The sequence below is a fragment of the Galleria mellonella genome, unplaced genomic scaffold (genome assembly GCF_026898425.1).
Source record: "Galleria mellonella isolate WM207_F2 unplaced genomic scaffold, CSIRO_AGI_GalMel_v1 utg109, whole genome shotgun sequence".
In the NCBI taxonomy this organism is placed as follows: Eukaryota; Metazoa; Arthropoda; class Insecta; order Lepidoptera; family Pyralidae; genus Galleria; species Galleria mellonella.
Genome location: NW_026441972.1, coordinates 671135 through 687489, shown reverse-complemented (window position 1 = coordinate 687489; position 16355 = coordinate 671135). Strand labels below are relative to the sequence as shown.

At 37.5% G+C, this 16355-nt stretch overlaps 1 protein-coding gene across 2 annotated transcripts; it reads left to right on the top strand.

Annotated features, from left to right (window-relative positions):
* Positions 1-26: 26 nt before the first annotated feature.
* LOC113511369 (zinc finger protein 569-like) lies at positions 27-15892 on the top strand. 2 transcript variants are annotated; one of them, XM_052892566.1, is made up of 14 exons: positions 27-275; positions 1401-1532; positions 2694-3443; positions 4113-4240; positions 4882-4956; positions 5581-5713; positions 6866-6987; positions 8355-8424; positions 8520-8542; positions 9685-9781; positions 10532-10654; positions 11308-11418; positions 12629-12744; positions 13637-15892. In XM_052892566.1, exons 1-14 carry the CDS (start codon positions 168-170, stop codon positions 13827-13829), a joined length of 2181 nt encoding a protein of 726 aa, XP_052748526.1. In that variant the 5' UTR covers positions 27-167; the 3' UTR covers positions 13830-15892. The 2 variants fall into 2 exon arrangements, with proteins under 2 accessions (XP_052748526.1, XP_052748533.1); XM_052892573.1 differs by having other exon boundaries at positions 139-275; positions 1401-1536.
* The last annotated feature ends 463 nt before the right edge of the window (positions 15893-16355 follow it).

Below are 16355 nucleotides of genomic sequence, written 5' to 3'. Positions count from 1 at the left end.
CATCAGAATCGATCTCATAAATGAATGGAGTTTTCTAAATAGTCTGTGTTTGGAATTGGAATAGATTTGATATATTTAATTTTAAGTTTTGATTTGCGTTTTCTAATTTGTTATTATTTATTTATATAAGCAAACCATTAAGTATGTGTTATATTTTATAATATAAAATGTCGGAACTAAAAATATGCAGGATATGTTTACGTACCGAATCCAAAATTTACAAATTCGATCGATTCCAGCTCAAGTATTATTATGAAGAAGTTATGGCGTTAAAAGTAAGTTTTATGTATGTTTATTAATGGAAATATACTAGTCTCCTTATTGACTCTGTAATTCAAATATAACCATTTCTATGAATAGAGCCATGAAAATTAAAAAATATATAGTTATGCTTTTGAATATACCTGTAAATAAATACCTGCCCTAGAAGACCTAACTCTTCCAAAGTGAGGTCTTCAAGAGTGAGATCTCCTTGCTCACTCTTCCAGAGATTCTTATCAGTGTCTAATTGACTTCACTATATATAAAATGTTACCAAATTATCTGCATTCCCTACTACAGGGCATAGTATTAGATATATACATTACGATAAAAAAGAAATTTCATGTCTAAGTAGTAAGAAATTATTTTTAAAAAAATTTAATAAATAAATACTTAAGTTTCTTCATAACATCCTCATAACTATACTTTTCTCTATCATATTGTTGTTCACGCTCACATCGTCAGTTTTAGCATAATGTTTTTGAAAAGGCACTTTTGACACGGGGTGAAAAATTTACATTTATTTATTAAGGATATTTTGTTGGATGTAAAATTTTATGACATCTGAGACATGAAATTCTATCATTATCGTAACATATATGTGTAATACTATATCCCCTTAAAGGGAATGCAGATTATTTGGTAACACTTTATATATATTTTATTAAATACTAGTTCTCCGCCTTCTACTTTATATGCGGAGTTTTCAGTAGCAGGAAAACTACTTCTAGATGGTGTATCAAGATAAAACATAATCCAAATTTTAAATTAGACCTTTAAAGAACAAACTATAAAATCCATATTTACTGCAGTAGTTTATGTGTGGTGCCAGAACTAATATAGACAGGCAAATATCAAATATCTCAGCTTTGAATTGTCCAGTGCTGAACATAAGCATAAGTTTTGCCAGTAGTTGCCACACTTGGCAGGCAGATTGGTAACCGCAGTTAGGCTTTAGAGAAATTTTAAGAGGGACAGGTAGACATAATTTAAAAATATTCTTGTTTTGGCTTGTATTGTTTTAATTAAATGTAATATGAATTTTTCTTAAATATATCCCATGTACAGACATAGTCTAGTTGCAATTTTTTTTTCTGTAATAAGATTCATATAAGTAAACAATATTTTTTTTATTCTAGGTAAATTTGACAGATGGCCTACCTCACTACTTCTGTTATGAGTGTGCAACATTATTACACAAATTCCACAAGTTTAAGGAAAAATGCTACACTGGACAGAAAGTACTCAGAGAAATATTGTGGAGAGGGCCTGTCGGTATATTCATTATAATTATTTTAATATATACATATCCCATGTCATGATATTTTTTCATTAACATGACCTAAGACTACTATTGAATGAAGGAGGGAGATGAGGAATAGGATTGTTTTGTCTTTATTCCACCTTCTTGTCATCCCAATCCAAGATTGGGGGAAAATGGATTGTTAGTAATATACCTTATCAAATCTACCTCCTCATGGTTCCACCTGGAATCCATAGTGATTGATTTTTTGTTGAATCTGTCATGTTAGACTAAGTGACAAAGTTTGTTCTCGCCTATAATTTCTCACTGGTGCTCTGCCAATGTATACTGATAGTACAGGTGCAGGGTTATCATTCCATTATTACCCAAAAACTAATGTATTTGGACAGCATATTGGATTATTGTTTAAAATGGAAACAATTGCCAATAAGCAGAATAAGAAAAGAAAAAAGTTTGTTTGCAATTTTACTGCTCCAATATTTTAATTATTTTTGCATCCATAATGTTATATTCTACATTATTTAAGTCATATTTCTTACACATATTGCATATTGTAAAGACAATTTTTTTTTATACAACTTAGAATGGCACACAAGCCGATGGCCCACTTGATGGAAAGTAGTAACCATTGTCTATAGACATGAGCAGTACCATGGACATAATAGAGTATACTGTTTCGCCCATGATACCCTTCATGTGTTGCCATTCTTGAGGACTCGGGTGTTATTCCTCTGTACCCAGTAAATTCACGCCATATCCCACCCTTCAAACCGAAACACAGCCATGCAAATACAACTGCTTCACAGTAGAAACACGAATGGGACAGAGGTGGGGGGGAAGGGGATTGTTAGTAATGGAGACTGAGAATCCCATTGCTAGTAATATACCCAACCAGGTCGACCTCCTCGCGGTTCCCTCTGGAAACTATCAAGATTAATTCCAGATGAATTTATCATGATGGGCTAACTGGCCAGTTTTCATTCTCATCGATCACCCTTCACTGGTGCCCCGCCAGCATATCCCGTTAGCGCAGGCGGGGGTTATCATTCCATTTTCATCCAAAAAAAAAATGGGACAGAGGTACCCAAGCAATCGACTTTTGTACAAAGTCTCCCTCTGGTAAATGTAAAGTAACAATGTAAAGATATTAATCAAATCACTATTACAGATAACCTATGAAGCTGTGTATAAAGTAGACAGAAAGAGTATAAACCTCTGCTCCGCATTAGACATAATTACTGTGAGTACAGCCCAAGTCAAGACATATTTTATTAATGAATCTAATAATGATAATCAATCTAATCTTAAGGAGAGTAATGATGAACAGTTTAATATTAAAAATAATGATGATCAGGCTAGACTGAAGAAGAATATATCAGATGATGAGAATGAAATTGAAGCGGTAGACGATGATTGTGTACATGATGACTCTTATAGTGATCATCACGATCCAGATAATGACCCAGTAGATAATGATATAGATCATAATTTAGAAATTGATGAAAATATCAATGAAACAGAAGATAAGAAGATTGAACTAGAATTAGAAATTGTGAATGAGGAGAAAGTAGATGTTAAATTACCTTGTAGTCCAATAAATGTATTTGTAGACGATAAAAAAGATATTGTACAAATTAAAAGTGAAGAGATTAAAGTGAAAAAAAGGAAAACATCCACAATAGCAATTACGCCAAATAAAAAGAAATACTCGTTTAAAGCTATTGATAAAAAGACGAACATACTTGAGGGTGAACACTGGAGAAAGATTTCGTTGGATGAAGAAGAAGCAATCAAAGAGTTCAGAGCCAGATCTGAGGATCCAAAGTATATAGCTGCAGCATTCAAGTGTACAGATTGCTTTAAAGGTTTCTCAAAACAAGAGATGTTGAATAGGCATAAACACTTAAGACATAATGAGGTAAGAGTAATTGAAATATTCATTTATTTATTTTATACTTTATAGTAAACACTAATACATAAAAGTATGACGGAGGTAATCAAATGTACAAAGACGAGCTTAACTTTAGAAGAGTTCTCGCCCAACAAACCTAAAGCGGAAAGGAGTATTACAAATATGTCTATATTTGTAATAAAATACACTGTTCTGTAAATTAAAATAAAGGCCGGTAGTTTAAAGAAGCATTATAATATTGGACTGATTACCAGACAGTACTGTTTCTCACAGCCTCGATTAGCTAATAATAGCCTGCCAAGCGTGGCAGCTACTGGCAAAACCCCGCAATAGAGGGAAACCTATATTTAGCATTGGCCAGTTACAGTCTGATATGATATTGACGTCCACTTTACAATTATTGTGAATGAATTATGTTTCCTACCACGAACACTCAGGTTGTAGAATGAGCTCCCTGCCGAGGTTTTCCCAAGAGACTACAGCATGGGGTTCTTCAAAAGGGGGGTAAAGAGGTTTCTTCAGGGTAGACAACGCACGCGTAATACCTCTGGTATTGCCGGTGTTCATAGGCTACGGTAACCACTTACCATCAGGTGGGCCGTATGCTTGTTTGCCACCTCAGTGGTATAAAATAAAATGAATATTAGTAAGGATTACTATTTGTTCCTTCAACAGATATCACATTCGTTCGAATGTCGCTTCTGTCGCATGCGGTACTCGATGGACTGCTATTTGAGAAAACATATGCGCCAACACTACACCAAATACGAATGTCTACGATGCAACAGGATCTGTCCGCTGGAGTAAGTATTCTATCAATACACGCATCCATTCACAGGCGTAGGTTAAAGATTTTTGTTTTATACAACTTAGAATGGCAAACAAGCTGACGTCCCACCTCATAAAAATTTGTAACCGTCGCCTACAAGCATGAAGAGTATCATGGACACAACAGAGTATACTTTTTCGCCCGTGATATTCCACATGCGTTGTTATTCCTGAGGACTTAGGTGTTATTCCTCTGTACTGTATAACCGTGCCTGCGCTGTCAGTATACACTAGGGGACACCAGTGAGGGATGATTGGTGAAGATGAAAAGGCAAGTCAGTTAGCCTATAGTGACGAATTCAACGATAAATTAGTCACGATGGTTTCCAGGGGGAACCGCGTGGAGGTCGACCTGATAGAGTATATTGCTAGCAATAGGTCTGTTAGACCCCATTACTAACAATCCTTTTCTCCCCTAGTAGGTATGTCGTGTGGAGTTGATTGTAAAACATTTTATAAGGACCAACCACCATACTTTCCAGGGGGAACCGCGTGGAGGTCGACCTGGTGAGGTATATTGCTGGTCATGACACTGTCAGAACCCGTCACTAACAATCTCTTTTCCCTCAATAGGTGTAATTATGTGGCATTTACTATTAGTCCTCTTGTTTTTCAGAACCACAGCCTTGTTACATGAAGAATATCATAGTGGTGTACTTAGGAAATGCATACATTGTGATGAAGAATTTAGGTAAGTACATTTTTTTTTATACAACTTAGAATGGCAAACAAGCTGACGACCCACCTGATGGAAAGTGGTAACCGTTGCCTATAGACATGAGCAGTACCATGGACATAACAGAGTATACTGTTTCGCCCTTGATTCTCCTAATGCTTGCCATTTCTGAGGATTTAGATGTTATTCCTCTATACCCTGTAAATTCACGCCATATTCCACCCTTCAAACCGAAACACAGCCATGCAAACACAACTGCTTCACGGTTGAAACACGAATGCGACAGAGGTACCCAAGCGAGTATGTTTGTTACTTTTTCACGTAATAACTACTTAACGAAACGTACTTGTGGGATAATGACGAAGTTCTCAGGTTACAAACAAAAAAATGCCACCGATTTGAGAACCTGAAGAATTATTTATAATTACTCCTCTCCATCCAAAGGTTGCCTGGAAGAGATCGCTCTTAGCGATAAGGTCGACCATTGTTTTCTCATTGTGATTATTTCTTGTAATTATTTATATTTATAATAAGCTTACTATTGTAAACTTTTGGAGGAAACAATGAAGAGTATCTATCTATCTATCTCCTTTTTTTTTAAGTCGGCTGAAATAATAGCACAACGTTCCCCCATCGCAGGCATATGTCGACGTATTACACACACCTGCGCACGCACAGGAGCGAGCATGTGTGCACTCTATGCGGGGTGTCATTCGTCAGTATGGCGGGTCTGCACCAACATAAGAAAGTGAAACACGTCAACAACGAGATCGTTAGTATGCTGCTTACTTGCTTTGTTGGGAATGGTGGGCTATAATACACTTGAAGTGGGGGGAAAGGGATTGTTAATAATGGAGACTGAGATTCCTGATGAATTCATCATGATGGGCTAACTGGCCTGTTTTCATTCTCATCTATCACCCTTCACTGGTGCCCCGCCAGCGTATCCCGTTAGCGCAGGCGGGGTCACCATACCATTTTCATCCATAAAAAAAAAATACACTTGAAGTGAGACGAAAACTAAATTTAATTGAGTATGTGTTATTGTGCTGGGGGTGGGGGGGGGGGGATGTAACCAAACTGTACTGGAATCAATATCAATAGGAGCGCCCAGTAACTACGTGCGAGCACGTCGACGGCACTTATTCGATGTTCCATTACGAAGAACAGAGTTCGCTAAGCAGGCTCCCCTATCTCTTGCATTGAAACTACTCAATGTTATTTTGAGCCAGTATCCGCAATTGGATGTATTTGCCTCCAACTTGCTGGAGTTTCGTTGAGTGACCACAGAGTATTTGTGTTCAGACGTTTTTTAAGTTAAATCTTTTTATATTATTCTTGTTATTTTTGTGTAATATTCGTTTTTTACATGTTATTTTATATTTTTTGAAGTTGACGTGAGATTTTTTATTATCCCCCCCCCCCCCCCTCGGTTTAAATGAGATTTGGTGAGAATTCATTAGCTGCCCCCTAACTGTCCACTGCTTAAGATAAGCCTTCCCCAGGGGAGTTTTGCCAGTAGTTGCCACGTTTGGCAGACGGGTTGGCAACCGCAGTTAGGCTTTAAAGATTTTTTAAGAGAAACGCTGCTGCCTATCCCTCGCCCTCCCTTAGTCGCCTCTTACGTCACTTACGGAAAAGGAAGGGGTGGCCTATTCTATGCCGGGACCACGCGGCGATATAGTTACGTAATAAGACATTAGAATTTGTTTCTTAACGGCCATTGGTTCCACAAGTTATCGCTGGCAATTGGTGGCTCGTTCTATGCCGGGACCACACGGCGATATAGTTACGTAATAAGACGTTACAATTTGTTTTGTAAGGGCCATTGGTTCCACAAGTCATCGCTGGCAATTGGTGGCTCGTTCTATGCCGGGACCACACAGCGAAGACAAAGAATTTATATGACTCTAAATTTTCGCAGGAAAGTCCAGATGATGAAGAAGAAGTGAACACGTACTGCGAGCGGTGCAATATTCGTTTCGAGACGCGAAAGGCGTACGACGAGCATCTGTTTCACTCTGTACTGCACATAGAAGCCGATTGGTAATAATAATAATAATAATAAGGAATAACACCTGACTGTCCTTAGGAATGGCAACGCATAGGGGCTATCATGGGCGAAACAGTATACTCTGTTATGTCCACAGTACTGTTCATGTCTATAGGCGACGGTTACCACTTTCCATCAGGTGGGCCGTCAGCTTGTTTGCCATTCTAAGTTGTATAAAAAAAAACGTAAACTTTTCGAACCTATTTAGCCATTTACAGAATAGCATGCGAATGTCACATTTTGATTTTGATTTTTTTTTAATAAACATCTTGTTTTTGGAAGCTTATTTATTAACAACCAGAAGGAGATTTTGTACAATAGTTGTGGGCATAGATACTTTTCTCCCAGCTCTGTTTTTGCTGTATAGTATAATTTCTTTTGTATAGCTCCCTGCCGAGGTTTTCCCAAGAGACTACAGCATGGGGTTCTTCAAAAGGGGGGTAAAGAGGTTTCTTCAGGGTCGGCAACGCGCGCGTAATACCTCTGGTATTGCAGGCGTTCATAGGCTACGGTAACCGCTTACCATCAGGTGGGCCGTATGCTTGTTTGCCACCTCAGTGGTATAAAAAAAGCTACGTTTTGATTTGAAGGATGCGATGTGGCTGTGAAATTACAAGGTACGGAAACCTCTCCATAATGGAGTTTTTGCCAGTAGTTTTTTTTATTTTATTTTTTTATTTTAAGGGCTTTTGCCTTCTTCAGTTATATTATATCAGCCCTATCGTACCCTGAACTGATTTATTTACTTTCTCTAGATTTGATTATTTTTTTAAATTTAAATCCAGTAAAATGTGGTAATGACTGATATTCCCTACCCTCCTCTGTGGCTAGTTTAGCTAAACAGTCTACTTCTTCATTGCCCTGTAAGCCAACGTGTGCTGAAATCCATTGCAGTATTAGATCGATTTTACTTTGTGCCAGTACTTGCCACATTCAGCAGCATTCAGTTAGGATTTGGTGACGTTTTTAGAGGGACGCTGCAACCTGTCCCTCGACCGTTAAGTTCCCCTACGACGCTCACGAGAAAAGAAAGGAAAGGAAGTCCCAATGTGTTATTAATTTTAATAAACTATTTTTTTTTATACAACTTAGAATGGCAAACAAGCTGACGGCCCACCTGATGGAAAGCGGTAACCGTCGCCTATAGACATGAGCAGTACCATGGACATAACAGAGTATACTGTTTCGCTCATGATACCCCCCATGCGTTGCCATTCCTGAAGACTCAGGTGTTATTCCTCTGTATCCAGTAAATTCACGCCATGTGGGATATGGCCTTCAAACCGAAACACAGCCATGCAAACACTCCCTCTGGTAAAATTTGTTTTTAAATTAATTATTGATTAATTGAATGTTTCAGTAACGACTCCCAGGAGGATAATAGTACGCCAGCACCAAGAAAAGTGCTCGGCAAGAAAGAGCAAGCGAAGGTGAGTGAGTCCCTTTCACTCTTATTATGTAAGACACAATTTCAATTATAACATTTCAATTTTCCTATAATAATGTTTCTGTTTTTTTTTCTCAGATTGCAACTGAGTTAAGGAAAAGGTGAGTTGAAAATGGAAATTTATAAATAAATAAAATATTTTTACCCAAATTAATATACTTTTTTACTTGAAAAGTGAAAAAAATTGATAGATAAATATATAATTTATTTGCATTACTTACAATACAGAAAAAACGGGGGGGGGGGGGGATTGTTAGTAATGCAGACTATGTTCCATTGCTAGCAACGTACCCTGTTAGGTCGACCTCCACGTGATCTCCTCCTGGAAACCGTGCTGGATTCCAGGTATATTATTCATCACGGTGGGCTAACTGAACTGCCTTTTCATTCTCAACTATCATCCCTCACTGGTGCCTTGCCAGTGTATACCGTTAGCGCAGGCGGAGTGACCATTTCATTATTATCTATTAAAAAAAAAACACAAATAACAACGTACATAAATACACATACAAAAAACTAAAGAATACATACACAAATGAAGGAAAATACATAAAAGAAGTAATAATTTTTCGTGCGTATTTCGCCACAGTAACACAAAATGGTCACAACAGAATTTAGTTTGGCCATACTGTACTACATACATCTAATAATACTAAACGTATTATTAGATTAGATAGAATTGTTCGGATTGATACCTGCTGCTAATTTTCACCATCGTACAACCCGCCATAAACTAAAATTTCATCCCAACCATCTGGACGAGTGGCGGTCCTCCACCGTGCGTTTTTCAAGGCACTTTCTCCCACGCACAACCACTCTTTGGAATCAACTTCCAGCAGCAGTATTTCCGAACCGATACGACAACATAACCTTCAAGAAAAGAGCATATTCCTTTTTAAAAGGCCGACAGCACACCTGCAATGTCTCTAGTGTTGTGGGTGATCATGGGCGGCGGTAGTCACTTACCATCAGGTGAGCCGCGTTCTCGTTTGCCCCCTGTGTTGTAAAAAAAAAGAGGCTTTCAATGTATGCAATTGGGTTTAAATTGTGTTGCATGTCTCTCTCTGTACAAACACATTTGATTACCATAATTGCATATTGTTCCCTTTTTCTACCGACTTAAAATAAAAAAAAAAGAATATCAATCACACAAAATCGTGTTTAAGCTACTATAAATAATAAAATCACCCATTACATAGTCTGTGGTATAGATCTAATCAGATTTGTTTTTTTTTTTCAATAGGAAACCTGATCAAGAGCTGGTAATCACCGGCGTCGCGACCAAGTCAAGGCGTAGGAAGCCTAAACGACTGAGGACTAAACCGACCACTTGTCACCAAGTGAGTACATTTGTTTTTATACTACTTAGAATGGCAAACAAGCTGACGGTCCACCTGATGAAAAGTGATAACCGTCGCCTATAGACATGAGCAGTACCATGGACATTACAGAATGTTGGTTTTTTCTTAACCACCGTTTTATTATCTGTGGTATTGTACACGATTGTTGAAAAAGGCGGGATATTTTTTTTTTAAGTATGCAATACTTCTAATACTCGTGTATGGTAGGGAGGAAAGGGATTGCTAGTAATGAGATTTAACAGTCCCATTGCTAGCAATACACCCTACCAGGACGACCTCCTCGCAGTTCTCCCTGGAAACTATCATGGTTAATTCCTGATGAATTCATCATGATGGGCTAACTGGCCTCATTTCATTCTCATCTATCAGCCTTCACTGGTGCTCCACCAGCGTATCCCGTTAGCGCAGGCGGGGTCACCATTCCATTTTAATCCACCAAAAAAAATACTCGTGTATGGAAGAAGAACGCAACTAATTATGCTATGTAAAAAAAACAAATCGTTGGTTCAGTACAAATTATTTTATTTTTCTTATTAATTTTCATACTGTATTCTAATGTCTGACTAGTTTTGAACTCAATTAGGCAAATTTTCATTCAATTTCGAAGCTATGAACTGCGCTCATGACTAAGGGCTCCTGTTGAGCTCGAAACTAGTCAGCCATCGCCGAATTTAAAACGTCAGTAAAGTCGACATAAATAATTACAATTAATTTCCACATTATTTGCAGTGCGGCAAACACTTCGAGACGCAGGCGGCCTGCCTGAAGCACCATCTAGCGGAGCACCCGCGCACCTCCTTCTGTCCGCCGACTGAGAGGTACATATGTGAAATATGCGGCGCTTCTTTAGCGGTGAGTATGTTTTACTTGATTTTTATTTTATGGACACGTGATAAATTGATCCGACCCGGAATCGAACCCAAAATCTCATTTACGCAAAGCAATACTTATAAGCTAATAATTTTTGTCTGTCTGTCTGTCTGTATGTTCGTTATAGAAACAAAAACTACTCGACTGATTTTAACGAAACTTGGTACAATTATTCTTCATATTCCTGGGCAGGTTTTTTTTTTATACAACTTAGAATGGCAAACAAGCTGACGGCCCACCTGATGGAAAGTGGTAACCGTCGTCTATAGACATGAGCAGTACCATGGACATAACAGAGTATACTGTTTCGCCCATGATACCCCCCATGTGTTGCCATTCCTGAGGACTCAGGTATTATTCCTCTGTACCCAGTAAATTCACGCCATATCCCACCCTTCAAACCGAAACACAGCCATGCAAACACAACTGCTTCACGGTTGAAACACGAATGGAACAGAGGTACCCAAGCAATTGACTTTTGTACAAAGTCTGGTGTTTTACTTATTCTGATGTTTTAATTACATTTAAATATCTCTGGCAACCCTGTCGTGGACATATTTATTATGATATCGAATTTCCAACAATGTCAGTAAATGTCACAGGGACAATTGGTATATTCTCTTTCTGTCCATCAGCCAGGAAGTATAGCTGTTCACCAGAACATTCACACCAGGGAGAGGGTGTACCCTTGCGACATTTGCGGCCGCTCGTTCCACGCCAGCGTCGGTCTGAAGCGACACCTAGTGGTGAGTACAGTTTTTCTACCACTAAAAGCTTTTACATCTACTTCCACCGTGCGTTTTTCAAAGCAGTTTCTCCCACGCACAACCACTCTTTGGAATCAACTTCCAGCAGCAGTATTTCCAAACCGATACGACAACATAACCTTCATGAAAAGAGCATATTTTTAAAAGCCCGGCAGCACACCTGCAATGGCGCTGGTGTTGCGGGTGAACATGGGCGGCGGTAGTCACTTACCATCAGGTGAGCCGCATGCTCGTTTGCCTCCTGTGTTGTAAAAAATACATGATTTTGTTAAGTACCTTACTTATTAACACTTTATTACGCCAATTAAAATAATAAATCCAGTAAATGTTAATAAGAAGTAATAGAATGGATGGCCTTATCGCTAAGACATCTCTTTCAAACAAGTTTTGGGTAGAAGACATTGACAAAAAAATTAATTATGCCACATATTTTTCACCACATCTGCCCTTCATACGCTTTCTGTTTTTACCTAATCGTTTTTTTTTTTTGATGGGTGAAAATGGTATGATAACCCCGCCTGCGCTAACGGGATACGCTGGCGGAGCACCAGTGAAGGGTGATAGATGAGAATGAAAACAGGCCAGTTAGCCCATCATGATGAATTCGTCAGGAATTAACCATGATAGTTTCCAGGGGGAACCGCGAGGAGGTCGACCTGGTTGGGTATATTGCTAGCAATGGGATTCTCAGTCTACATTACTAACAATCCCTTTCCCCCCCGTGTCACATTAATTGAGCTAGATAAAATGTAGCCTGTCCTTCTTCAACCCATACAAGTGGTGTATACAACATTTGATAAAATTCCATTATGATCGATTAAATGCGTTCATAATTTTAGTTTGAGACAGTGCAGCAATTGTTGCATTTATCTCTGTAAATTTTCAAAAACAGTTACAGAATATACAATATTTCCAACTTAACTTAAAAAGTGGTCGTGTGGTTTCTGTAAAGCAGTCATGTGAAAGATACGGCCCGCGGGCCGCTTCCGGCATTCGATCTTCCTACCATTCCTACCATCTTTTATAACTTTGATATGACATTCTCGTCTATCACCCTTCACTGGTGCTCCGCCAGCGTATCCCGTTAGCGCAGGCGGGGTTACCATACCATTTTCACCCATCAAAAAAAAAATTTGTGACACGTCACACGGACGCAGTCGCCGGTTAACACTAGTGTTTCATGTTACAGACGCACACAGGTGAGAAGCCGTTCGCGTGCACGCTATGTGACAAACGGTTCACACAAAGCAACAGTATGAAGCTCCACTACCGCACGTTCCATCTGAAACAGCCATATCCTAAACGGTGAGTTCACAGCTACACATTCAAAATATATGAGGGCTTTTTTTTTAATGGGTGATAATGGAATGGTAACCCCACCCGCGCTATCGGTATACACTGGCAGGGCACCAGTGAAGAATGATAGGTGAGGATGAAGCAGGTCAGTTAGCCCATCGTGACGAATTCAACAAGAATTGTTCACGATGGTTTCCAGGGGGAACCACGCGGAGGTCGACCTAATAGGGTATATTGCTAACAATAGGGGTGTCAATCTCCATTCCTAACAATCCCTTTCCCCTCCAATATATGAGGGCTAACTGTGTGTGAATCCTTATATATGGACCGTCAGCTTGTTCGCAATTCTATATAATATATATATATATATATATATATATATATATATATATATATATATATATATATATATATATATATATATATTATATAGAATTGCAAACAAGCTGACGGTCCACCTGATGAATAGTGGTAACCGTCGCCTATAGACATGAGTAGTGCCATGGACATAACAGAGTATACTGTTTCGCCCTTGATTCCCCTAATGCTTGCCATTTCTGAGGACTCAGATGTTATTCCTCTGTATCCTGTAAATTCACTGCCATATACCCTGTCCGGTCGACCGTCACGTGGTTCCCCCCAGAAACCATCATCCTGAATTCCAGGTGTGGTGTATTCATCACGATGGGCTAACTGACCTGCCTTTTCATTCTCACCTATCGTCTATCACTGATGCCCCGCCAGCGTATACCGTTACCGCGGACGGGGTTACCATTCCATTGTCATGTATTAAAAAGAAACTGCTTCACAGCAGAAATATGGATGGAACAGAGGCTGTTTTATACAAATTTTACATCTAATATCTTTCCTCTTATAATATAACAGCAAATTTATATTACAGAAACAGAAGAAAAAAGAAAGAACTTTTACCTGAAACGGCCGACGCGGAAGAGTCGAAGAGCGGCGAAGAGTCCGATAGTATGCCTGAACCGGAAATTATTTCTATACACGAACCGGGCCTCGAACCGGTACCCAACGCGCCCAATGTGATAAACAGACCAGACGAGAACATGCATTACTTAACATTAACGTAGAAGTTTGTAGATAAAAAAATAGGATTAATTGTCTTTTATTTATTGAATTTCGAACGGAGATTCTTAATTCAATTGTATTTTTTTTTTTCTACTATTGATAACGATAATGTTTATTTATTGAATTTCGAATGGAGATTCTCAATTCAAATGTATTTTTTTTTTTCTGGTTATGAAAACGATAAAGTTTACTTTATTTATTGAATTTCGAACGGAGATTCTTAATTCAATTGTATTTTTTTTTTTTTCTACTATTGATAACGATAATGTTTATTTATTGAATTTCGAATGGAGGAGATTCTCAATTCCAATGTTTTTTTTTTTCTGGTTATGAAAACGATAAAGTTTATTTATTGAATTTCGAACGGAGATTCTTAATTCAATTGTATTTTTTTTTTCTACTATTGATAACGATAATGTTTATTTATTGAATTTCGAATGGAGGAGATTCTCAATTCCATTGTATTTTTTTTTTCTGGTTATGAAAACGATAAAGGTTATTTATTGAATTTCGAACGGAGATTCTTAATTAAATTGTTTTTTTTTTCTACTATTGAAAACGGTAATGTTTATTTATTGAATTTCGAATGTAGCTTCCTAATTCCATTATATCCTTTTTCTATTTTTAAAAACGATAAAATAACTCACATAAAAACTGACGCCATTATTCATAAAAAAAGTCAAACTTTTTATAAACCTGTTGATTGATTGAGCTATTGAAGTGTTTTATTATTTTTTTTTTTCGCTCTATGTTCTTAATTTGAAAGTTAGCGACAAAACACTCTTATAGTTAAAATGGTTTTGTAAGACGTTTTAGTTTTTACGAATAAGAGGTTATATGTTCCGCTAATGGGCATGGCTATCTCCCCCTAAAATGGAGGTTAAATCCAATGAATACTGCCAGATTTATGTGTACAAGTTACAAGCAGAACATCTTACACAACGCCACCTAGATTCAAACTAGGCGTGGGTAGTATGGATACTGATCTATAATCTATATATTGGATTTCTCTGGGCATTGATGACGGAAAAAGGTCATTACCCATTTTGATATCGGTCGGATAGTTATCCGATAATAAAAATAAATATTTTCGACTATGTTAAAAGTCTGTTATCCAATGAATTTACAGGGCACAGAGGAATAACACCTGAGTCCTCAGGAATGGCAACGCATGGGGGGTATCATGGGCGAAACAGTATACTTTGTTATGCCCATGGTACTGCTCATGTCTATAGGCGACGGTTACCACTTTCCATCAGGTGGGCCGTCAGCTCGTTTGCCGTTCTAAGTTGTATAAATTTTTTTTTTGTTAACAATCTTTTAAAATATTAGTTATTGGACCATTTAATAGATATTGTAACTAAATTATGAAAAAATACTAAAAATTATGGCTATATATTACCTACCCCTAAATCCAAAATAAGCAGAGCCTGTACTGTGGGTACTACATATACATAAAACATTTTCTTTTAATATATACATAATATATTTGTAACGCTGGTCAGCTAACTTGGCATATGATTTTTATTCAAATTTTCTTTCTTTTTAGCCAACCTCAAAAAGAAGGAGTTTCTCAAATCGGTTGTTTTTTTTAATTTTATTTTTGTTACTTCATAACTCCAGTTGTTAACCGATTTGAAAAATTCTTTTTTTATTCTTTACAAATTGATCCCATAGAAATTTTATGACAATTGGTTTAGTAATTAAGTTTTTAAATCAAAACTGGTTTTGTAACCTATTACGACATATTGTGAGTTATTCCCATTGTCGCCTCTTCCAACTTTCTGCGGTATAAATAGAATGGCTACATTTTGTGAATCTTACTGATTCATACTAATAGTGTAATACTAAAAATGAATTATCAAAAATAAACAAAATTAAATTACCACTGACACATACTATAAATCCAGCAGGAGCATTTATTTTTTAATTAATTTTTTTTTTTTGTATAAATATAATACATTATACTGTCTAATAATGATTACATTTTTAAATTATTTGAAAATATTTTCTATTGTCATTAATCTATTGATGTGGCATTATCGAATATAAGATGATTTGAGTATCATTGTATTTTATTTGTCATGTACCACTTATTTTTAATGTGCATTTGCCGGGGGAAAGGGATTGTTAGTAATGGAGTTTGACAGCCCCATTGCTAGCAATATGCCTTAATAGTTCGACCTCCACGTGGTTCCCCCTGGAAACCATCGTGAACAATTCTTGTTGAATTCGTCACGATGGCCTAACTGACCTACCTTATCCTCACCTATCATCCTTCACTGGTGCCCCGCCTGTGTATACCAGTAGCGCGGGTGGGGTGTCCATTCCATTATCATCCATTAAAAAAATGTGCATTTGCCACGTGATTCTATGTTGCCTACATGGCAGTGCTTACTATTGAACGAGTGAAGAATGAATGATATCTTTTTTTTTCCTTGAATACATGTTATTATATTAGAAGTGTTTAATGTTAAAAACAGAATTTGTGTATTCAACCGTGTGGCGTGCAAAAGTTTGTACAAGTC

Coding starts and splice junctions, on each gene's coding strand:
- LOC113511369 (XM_052892566.1), top strand. CDS start 168: ATGTCGGAACTAAAAATATGCAGGATATGTTTACGTACCGAATCCAAA. Junction 5,714..6,865: donor AACACGTCAACAACGAGATC/GTTAGTATGCTG, acceptor AAATTTTCGCAG/GAAAGTCCAGATGATGAAGA. Junction 12,745..13,636: donor AAACAGCCATATCCTAAACG/GTGAGTTCACAG, acceptor TTTATATTACAG/AAACAGAAGAAAAAAGAAAG.